Consider the following 9,433-nt stretch of genomic DNA (forward strand, 5'->3'; position numbering starts at 1 on the left):
AAGTTTCATAATACCTCTATAAAACTTTCTGTGACACATCATACAAGCGGTCGGTTACATCACTTACACACAGACAACCTCACAGATTACTAGTATATATTTGGACAACCTGCCTGTGATATTCTAGGTGCAGCGTTCACCTATAGGCCCACATCCTACGAATAATAAATAGTCAGGGCCCGATCTAAGGGGGAGCGAGCTGGGCATTTGCCGCTCTGGCAAAAATGAGGGGCGGCGAAATTGACTTCATTCCTATCTTCCAACCTAGCCATCCATCACATAAGTTTGAGAATTTTACCAGCTAACCTACCGTTAAGTTTGCTAGTGGAAATATTTGGCGAAAATTATCTTTGCCTGGAGCGGCTAAATGGCTAGATCCGGTCCTGTAAATAGTTTTTATTATTCGTAGCCCACATCTCAAGGTTATACCATTACTTATAGGTTTTATAAAGGTGCATACTAAATTACTAACCAACCCCCACTTAAAAAAATAATTACGATGCGTATTGAAAGTCCGGTCCGCGGCAGACCTTAATCGCAGACAAAGGTAGGCGGACCATCCGCCTACCTTTGTCTGCGATTAAGGTTTTTCAGTATGCCAGATAAATACAAGAAGACCTTGTATAGTTATTCACTGTGTAAATATTTTTCGTATTAAGGTAGGAGATAAATTATTAATTAATAATAATTATTAACCAACAAAATATACTTTCTGTCCTGGTACTTATTAGGTTGTTTTTATTAGCAGTGAGGTGGACTTAGACGGTATTGAATATTATTCACTATCAAATATTGTAAATTCATATTTCCAAGTGATAAGATGTATGCCAATTGCCAACTCACAGTAATCTGCAGCTTAATTTTCATTTCATCAAAGACCCAGAACAGAAAAGGAAGGTTAAGAGTAGGGTTAATAAATCAGAACTAAGAAAAACTAAAAACAGACATTTATTTCTTAAAATATTTTAATAATTAATATTTTATACAGTTTGTATTTATATTATGAACTTAAAATTATTCACTACTTGGTACTACATTTGTCTCTTGATTCTTTTCTTGTATATCTTTTTTATCTTCCAAAATTGGGTCTTTCTTAGATTTATCCTCTGGTTCCTCACCTTCCTCTAAAAATCTACCCCATTTATCAATTCTTTTATTGATATCTGCATCAGTTTCAGCTATCCTATACTTTGTTCTGCCATCCCAAGTTTCAGCAGTTATCTGCCTTTTGCCAAACCATCGCCCGTTAATAAGTTGAATAACAGCATCAGCTTGTTCCGGTTCCTTCATAGTGATTTGTGCGACACCTTCAGGATGTCTGTCGTAAATCACAACCTTCCTGACCTCACCACACTTACTACACTCCTCTCTTAGATCTTGTTGATAATCCAAAATCAACTGAACCTCTTTATCAAAATCTGAGGGTTTAAACAGGTTTTTCACTATAACAATTCTTTCATGCTTCGATCTCTCTCCAACAAATTTTTCTGGCCTCCAATCGAATAACTTTTGCTGCATTTTCTTTATTTTTTCCAATTCCTTTTTTTTCTTCTTTTTTGGCTTAAGTGCTGGATTATACTCACCTTTTAGTTCAAAATGAGCCCTTTCTACTTTTATTTTGTTTCCTTTAAAAACACTGCCATCCAGCAAATTTAATGCAAGCTCAACTGATTCAATTTTAATGTAAGTACATAATGCATCACCCTTAAAACAATTTTGCTCTTTATCCATGTAGAGTTTGACTTTCATTTTTTGTGTCCTTGGATCTCTTTCTACGAGTCCACACTTTTGCATGAAATCTACAAATTCCTCTTCCGTTAAGTCTAGTGGTAAATTCGACACATATACTTTAGTATTTTTGTCCTCGGATGGCTGAAACCACTGTGGATCATTTTTTCTTTTGACTCCAGCTTCTTTCTTTTCTAACTCTTTCTTCTCATCTTTCTTTTCATCTTTAGAAGTGTTATCCACAAATCCATATGACATTTGATAAATGGCTAGAAAGTCGTCATCAACTTTGGGGATCCATGCTTTTTTTTCATCATCCCAAAAGAATTTCGAGCCATCTGCCTCTGTGTATATGTGAGTATCATTTTCATAGCTGTAAACCCTGCCAGGTACCTCTTTTATTGGCAAAGACTCCCAAGTACTGGATTCTTTATTCCAAGAATATTTTTGCTGTGTTGATGGATCAGTATATATAGCAACGTCTCCTTCATAACTCACGTGTGCAGCATATACATCATCTGGGGTAGGCTTTGAAGGTGTAGGTTGAGTATCCAAAGCTTTGCTATTTTGATCAGATACAGTCTCTACATTTAGCCCAGGCTTCTCTTCTTTATCCTTTTTTTCATCTACTTTATCTTTATTTTGATTAGACTTAGAATCAACATTCAAATCCTTGTTTTTCGTTTCATTACCAGTAGTGGCGGTTTTAGACTTGTGTTCTTCCTCTGACAGTTTTTGGACTGTCTCGCACGATAATTTTATGACGAAGCCTCCTTTAGAAAATTTATCCATTTTTGATTACCGTGGAATTGTAATCTATTGTAAAAAGTTATAAAAATTATTCTTTTTCGGATATATTTTCAAACAAATCCAATGTAATTTTACGACCAAAGTGATAACCTGTATAATATAAATATAACGCTTCTATAATATTACCTCGATTATTAGTTAAGTATGATTTATATCCACTTAAAAATTTCCATATAACACCGAGTTTTATGCTAATAATTGAAAAAGTTATAAATACAAAATTACACAAAACTGCACTCTTCTCTTCGGCTGACCCACAGACAATATATACTAGTCACAGATTACTAGTATATATTTGTAGTTATTATAATCTGATACTAGTAATCTGTGCCCACAGATTACTAGTAAGTAATTGGGCTGACCGTAGACATTTTTTTTTAATTTATCCCGGTCGGGATTATAGATGTGAAGCCGGTTGCTAACATTACTAGCCAAGCGGCGAATAACGGCTTTTTTGGCTTATTATCATTACTAGCGATAAATAGCGGCTGGTAACGGCTTGTTACATTTCATTGATATAGATTGATGTTCGTATGTAAATCAGAAGAAAAACCATGAAAATAATTTCATGGTTTTTCTTCTGATTTACATACAGTAGGATAGACATAAACGGTGACATATTCTGAATCTGTGTTAAAGTGTTAATAGTACTATTTAAAATAATATACTTATATTTAAATAAATAGTAAGTAAGTATATTTATTTTTATTATTATTAATATTTTAATTATTTTAATTTTTAAAATTTTTATTACTTTTTTATTTTTAATTTTTTAAATTTTAATTATTTTTATTAATTTTTATTTTTAATTTTTTAATTATTTTAATTAATTTTACATAAAAAGTATTTTAATAAATAGTGTATTTTAAATAATAATTTAACAATAAAAAGCATTGAAAATAGTTTTATTCTTCGATGCTCAAGTCAGGTAACAAGCGGCTGTTTACCCGGTAACAAGCTGCTGTTTATTCGTTTCTAGCGGCTGCTATCGGTTACTACCCGCTTACAAGCCGCTGGTTTACAACTATAGTCGGGATAAATAAAAAAAAATGTAAAGGGAGCGTTGCCCATACAGCCATTTCTATGTTTTCTCTATAAAATACGTCCGGATAACTCAATTTTGCGGTTTGGAGAATCAGCATTCAGCCATTTTTAGTTTGTGCGTTTAATGATGATATGCGTGACATATTATAATTGACAATAGTAGGGAAGTTACCTAACAACAATTAATCGATAATTTAAAAATATCGAATCACTTCGTAAAGGAATTGCAATCGAAATTATCGATTTCATACTGACATTTCAGTGGGTCAGTGGTGTCGGCGATTTAAGATGGCCGCCCTTTTTTATCGATTTGATTTCTATTCAACAAATGAATAAAGAAACAGAAGTCAATGGATTCAACAGAGTCAATCTCTATTGACATAAGTTCCGTTTCATGCATCTGAAATTTTTCAAATGATTTCGTAACAATAATTTTATACTCCTATTTCACAGTATTTATATTTATTTATAATTTTATATTAATAAGTTAGCATTTAGCAACTTTTCATTTTTATTCATTTACAATCATAGGAAACATTTGTTTTTGTAGATGGAATATAATTTATTACATTTTGATTTTTTTTTGTTTTCTTGTAAAACAAACCCGTAGCAAGGAATATGAAAACTGTCACCAATATCATCTTATAACGCACAAACTATAATGAATGATAGTGAAGGCCGAAACTAATTATTTTATATTAAGTTAATCTATACATATAAATAAAATTGGTGTGTCTGTTTGTAATGTTAAAAGAACCGTTTTTTACTAAATGATATATTACAAATCTTATTTATTGTCTAATTATTAACTAAATTAGCACATACGAAGTCAAGCCATCGGTAAAATAACAAAAATTTTAGTAAAAATATAAACGTACCGATCCAAGGACAAACTTTTTTAAATTTCTTCACTTTTTTGACGGACTATGAATTAATTTAAAAAAAAAGCAAATTGGTTGAAAAATTTGACCGATATATATTGATATTTTTTTCGCGAAATATCGAGACCGATATTGATATTTTTTTCAAATATCGATATATCGATATTTTCTTTCAATCTCGACATCCCTATAATACGACACTTTGACAGTTTATGTACCTCGGAGAACCGGAACATAAAATGGCGGACCGGCCACAGTATTTTGATTTGGTAGAGACCATTATGCCGCATCCACTTATAAAAGTCAATGGGCTGAAGCCATTTATCATGTTTTGTTATAAAAATAATTGCGTCATTCATCTGACAGTGACACCGGTTTTTTTTATCTGAAATAAATAAGCAAAAATCGTTGCAAGTTTCATACTACTATTATCCAATCAGTAATGAGTAATCACTTATCAGTTATCAGTAATCACCATTCAGGCATTCACCAATGTCCATTGACCATTACTATAATAATAGTTATAAAACTTAAAAATACTCTACAAGTTACAAATTTACTTTATAGTTGATTTTTGGTGGGAAATGGGAATGTGAAAGAAAATGAAAGTGTGTTGTGTTTTTGTATTATTTTCCTAAAATTGTGTTAACTGGGTTTTTAATGTGTAATATTGGTAGGATATTATTTATTAACCATAGATATTCTTTATCTTGTACAAGTGTAGGAAAGTGATGCAATATCCAAAAACGTGCTATTTTGTGTTCCCTCCAAAACTCCATAGCCCATCGACAGTACAGCAGCGTCTACCACTTTACTTTATCGACCGACTTGACTTCTTGACTTTTACTTAGACTTGACTAAACTTTAGACCTGACCACGACCTGACAATATAGAAAAACGATGCTGAAAATTGTATTAAATATTAAATATAATATTGTTTTCCCGCCTTAATATACTCGACACTATAACGCCTCCGTGGTCTAGTGGTATAGAGCGCGGCTCTTGACTCGGAGGTCGTAAGTTCGATTCCCGCGTTGGAAACATGTTATTTCCGAGTTTGGTTAGGACGATGCAGGCTGATCACCTGATTTTCTGGCAAGTAAGATGATCCATGCGTTGGATGGGCATGTAAAAACTTTTTACTAAAAAGTCGGTCCTGCGCCTGATCTCTCGCAAGTCGTGTCGGTCTTCCGTCCCACTGGGTTATGAGAGTAAAGGAATAGAGAGTGTTCTTGTGTACTGCGCACACACTTGGGCACTATAAAATTACTCCTGCGTAGCTGGCCTGGTTTCAATGAAACCGGCCACCGTCACCGAAACCGGTGTGGGAGCTATTATTATTATTATACTCAACACTGGCCATGGTTAAATAGCCGAAGTGCCATAATAAGAAAAGAAGACAGTTTTTAATCGGTGTCAAAGTCAAAAAATCAAATGTGACAAAAAATTAAAAAAACGTCAAAAAAGCACAAAAAGACATCAAAAACGCAAATCGCAAATCCAAAATAATAAAAAATCGGCTTCATTGTGCATAATTTACAAAAAATAAAATACAAAGGGTCGATTATTTACAAATTATCACACTTAATAGAAAAAAAAAATTTCAGGACATAACCTTACAAGGTAAATTTATTTGATCAGTACGATACGAATTACGCTTATCATAAAATTATGTTCTTTGATCTTTTCAATAAAATTAATAACTACCACGGCATTATTTGTTTAATGTCAAATATTGTGTTAAAGTTTGTGAATTCATAACGTTTGTTCTTTACAGTCTAGCGTTTCTCATGAGTAGGTATTCATTATAATAATGATGCATAAATATGCATATTAATTTGTCTATACACTTGTTATAATATTCACAGCTTCTAATGGATGACCTAAAGAATGTTTACCTTTCACCTCTTCCGGATTCTCCATATGTCAAGCCATTTAGGATGAACTACACTCAGAATGGAAAAGAAAAAAACTGGGACCTTTTAGAAGTCCATGACAGTGTGGCAATCATTATATTTAATGTTACAAGAAATGTAATTATTTTTGTCAAACAATTTCGGCCAGGTAATGAAATGTCTTCTTTATTTATTTACTTTTGTTTGTTTAATTAGAAAATTAACAAAATTTGTCCTTCACTATAACATTACAAATCTATTATGTGTTCATGTCACAGTCATCTGGTTAAATCTGCTATTCGATTAAATGACTAGCGCATTCATTGAATGACTCGGCCGAATGTCGATTGAACACTGAACATAAAACTAGTTAGCGATTTGTAACATAGCCCTTTGAAGATAGCAAACATGAAATCAGTCAGGTAATTGAACATTTTTCATTTTTTGCACTAAAATAAATATGGCGTCAAACAGCTCCCACAGCTGATAGCACTGTGTTGATATTTTGTCCATTAAATTTACTTTAAAGGGCTATAAATTTGTATGAAAATAATATTATGACAGTGTGGATTTACCTATAACTACCTCGTCAACGGCTACTTAAAAAAATATAATATGATGCTATCTAACGTCTCCACTATATTATGACTTTAAGTCAAGACATTAAACATTACGGTCAATGTCTTGACGAGTTGTCCTTTAGTCATTCAATGAATGCGCTGGTCATTCAATATAATCACAGATTAAACCAGATGACTGCGACATACATATATTATAATACTATAATGATGATGTTGATAATATGATACAGATGATACCATCTGTATAATATTATCAACATGGATCTTTTCTATGGGGGTTAAACTAAAAGATGAAATTAAGAAAAATATAAGCTGTTGCTAATCTTTCTAGAAATCTTTAATCCTTAAGCTCATAAATAAGCATACCAATGAAGCATTTCTTTGTTTTTTTAAGCAATATATTACAACAGTATAGCTCCTGAAGACAGGAAAAAGAATGTTATTGACACCAAAAAATATCCAGCATCTTTGGGTTATGCACTTGAAATGTGCGCTGGAATTGTGGACAAGGACAAGCCATTGATAGAAATAGCTCGAGAAGAGGTGTTGGAGGAGTGTGGATATAATGTGTCACTATCTGACTTGCACCATGTAACGACTTTTAGGTAGTAGAGCCATTGTTATCTATTTATTCTCACTTTTGTATAAAAAACTCTCAGTAATAGGGTCCCATTTTTACCATTTGGGTACGGAACCCTAAAAATAGCAGACTTTTATTCTTTTGCAGAGCTGATGTTGGAGTACAAGGAGCTCACCAAACTTTCTTCTACTGTGAAGTTACTGATGACATGAAAACAGAGCAAGGTTATAATTTTTTAGTCTTAATTTTAATTAATTAATTCTAACTTTCTATGGTTAGAAAAATGGCTAAAATTAACATTATTTTTACATTCTTTCAAATTATTTCACTTTTGTCCATTCTCATAAATACTTTATTACTAGTTAGTCAACATTATATGTTTTGCCGTTTTAAACTGTTGGGTTTGTATTTGAAAGTTGTGTTTGTATTTACATTTTTATATTTTCTTCCTCAGGCGGTGGTGTTGACGATGAGCTCATTGAAGTAGTTGAAAAAACTATACCTGAAGTAGAGGACATCGTAAACTCACCAGGCCCATTAACAAGTCCTCCCACATGTCTTTTTGCCCTCACCTGGTTTTTGCTCAATAAAGCGAACAAATTCAGAAAGTAAAGGAATCTTTCCACTAGAAAAATTATTCTTGATAACCTAAACCTCCATGGTACAAGTTTATCTAATGTTTATGGTTCATATTAATATGTAACAATTGGTTTTTATCGGAAGTTGAAAAGTGAAAACTGATAAGTATTAGTTTTATATAAAACTTATATTTTCAACTTTATGTAATTGGCACATTTTAATTGGCACTTTAACTTTCTTCTCACTACTAAGAAGCAAAATTTTGGTATGAAATTATATTTTCTCCTATTTCTTAATACCTCGATCGAATTTTACTTATTTATTACTAAAATCTTACTGGCTGTGTATTTCCTTACTGATTATATTGTATTTAATTTGCATAAGATGCAAGACAATTACTTAAGAACAGTTTTGGGTTTATTTCAAGGTTTATAAGGTCATCACACATGTCGCAGTCGACTGGTTAAAAAAGCCATTCAATTAAACAGCTAGCCCTTTGATTGAACAACGCCATTCGATCACACGGATATACGTCGTTTAGCCGACTTGTTGACTGCAACGTTCAACACTACAGCTAAAAGACGCTTAGCCAACTGGTTATATGGTAAATTAACTAAGGTGACCATTAGTTTAGTGCTGTTGTTACACAAGCGTAATGATAACAAGCAGATTCATTGTATTCTAACTCATTTTGAACACAATCGCTATAAATACCTTGGTAATGCATTTCATAATCCCGTAATTTCTCCTCGAATATTAGTTTAAATTTTGATTCACTCGTATGTGCCCCACTAATTTCTGTCTCTATAATCATACTTGTAACGTATATCTACGAAAAATATCTTAATACAACTAATATATTATATTCTGTGATACAACCATAAAACACCGGTTGTTTGACGCCATATTGTGTAGTGAGCGCTGAACTAATTCAATCAATCGGCGGCTTTTGAATCAGCTGTAGTGCTAAACGTTTTTAACGACTTAAATATTCAATTAAAAAGCTAGACGTGTGATTGAATGGCGTTGTTCAGTCAATGGGCTAGCTGTTTGAACGGCTATTTAAACCAGTTGGCTGCGACACATACATTTAACTTTTATTATGTATGTAAGAACTATACAAGATGGCGGTTGCTGGTCTTTGTTGTTTTTAATTCCTTTTTTAGCAATGCCTAGCTATTGCCGTCCATGGTATAGCTAATTATATTGATAATGGGATGTGACTACATATTTAATTTTTAAGCCATAACATTTTCCAGTGTATAATGTTATGTAGAAGATTTTAAACAACTGTGATTTTATGATTTTGCAATAAAGCTTGAAATAATAAATTGG

At 32.5% G+C, this 9,433-nt stretch overlaps 2 protein-coding genes across 5 annotated transcripts; one reads left to right on the forward strand and one right to left on the reverse strand.

The window, feature by feature from the left end:
• Positions 1–475: 475 nt before the first annotated feature.
• LOC121726524 (uridine diphosphate glucose pyrophosphatase NUDT14-like) lies at positions 476–8,132 on the forward strand. Of its 3 annotated transcripts, XM_042113920.1 has the most exons (6): positions 476–481; positions 3,561–3,566; positions 6,332–6,527; positions 7,334–7,544; positions 7,667–7,743; positions 7,974–8,132. In XM_042113920.1, exons 3-6 carry the CDS (start codon positions 6,338–6,340, stop codon positions 8,129–8,131), a joined length of 636 nt encoding a protein of 211 aa, XP_041969854.1. In that variant the 5' UTR covers positions 476–481; positions 3,561–3,566; positions 6,332–6,337; the 3' UTR covers position 8,132. The 3 variants fall into 3 exon arrangements, with proteins under 3 accessions (XP_041969854.1, XP_041969853.1, XP_041969852.1); XM_042113919.1 differs by lacking the exons at positions 476–481; positions 3,561–3,566 and adding an exon at positions 6,056–6,103; XM_042113918.1 differs by lacking the exons at positions 476–481; positions 3,561–3,566 and adding an exon at positions 6,057–6,086.
• Positions 981–2,782, reverse strand: LOC121726522 (HIV Tat-specific factor 1 homolog). Of its 2 annotated transcripts, none has more exons than XM_042113916.1 (2): positions 2,665–2,782; positions 981–2,544 (listed from the first exon to the last, which is right to left on the reverse strand). In XM_042113916.1, exon 2 carries the CDS (start codon positions 2,518–2,520, stop codon positions 1,015–1,017), a length of 1,506 nt encoding a protein of 501 aa, XP_041969850.1. In that variant the 5' UTR covers positions 2,521–2,544; positions 2,665–2,782; the 3' UTR covers positions 981–1,014. The 2 variants fall into 2 exon arrangements, with proteins under 2 accessions (XP_041969850.1, XP_041969848.1); XM_042113914.1 differs by having other exon boundaries at positions 2,629–2,782.
• Positions 8,133–9,433: the final 1,301 nt, after the last annotated feature.

The sequence above is a fragment of the Aricia agestis genome, chromosome 4, assembly GCF_905147365.1.
Source record: "Aricia agestis chromosome 4, ilAriAges1.1, whole genome shotgun sequence".
In the NCBI taxonomy this organism is placed as follows: Eukaryota; Metazoa; Arthropoda; class Insecta; order Lepidoptera; family Lycaenidae; genus Aricia; species Aricia agestis.

What these genes read in the sequence shown, in the direction of transcription:
- LOC121726522 (XM_042113916.1), bottom strand. Translation starts at nt 2,520, where the DNA reads ATGGATAAATTTTCTAAAGGAGGCTTCGTCATAAAATTATCGTGCGAG.
- LOC121726524 (XM_042113920.1), top strand. Translation starts at nt 6,338, where the DNA reads ATGGATGACCTAAAGAATGTTTACCTTTCACCTCTTCCGGATTCTCCA. An exon ending in TGTCAAACAATTTCGGCCAG is followed by an intron (nt 6,528 to 7,333) that starts GTAATGAAATGT and finishes TGTTTTTTTAAG; the next exon opens with CAATATATTACAACAGTATA. An exon ending in CACCATGTAACGACTTTTAG is followed by an intron (nt 7,545 to 7,666) that starts GTAGTAGAGCCA and finishes ATTCTTTTGCAG; the next exon opens with AGCTGATGTTGGAGTACAAG.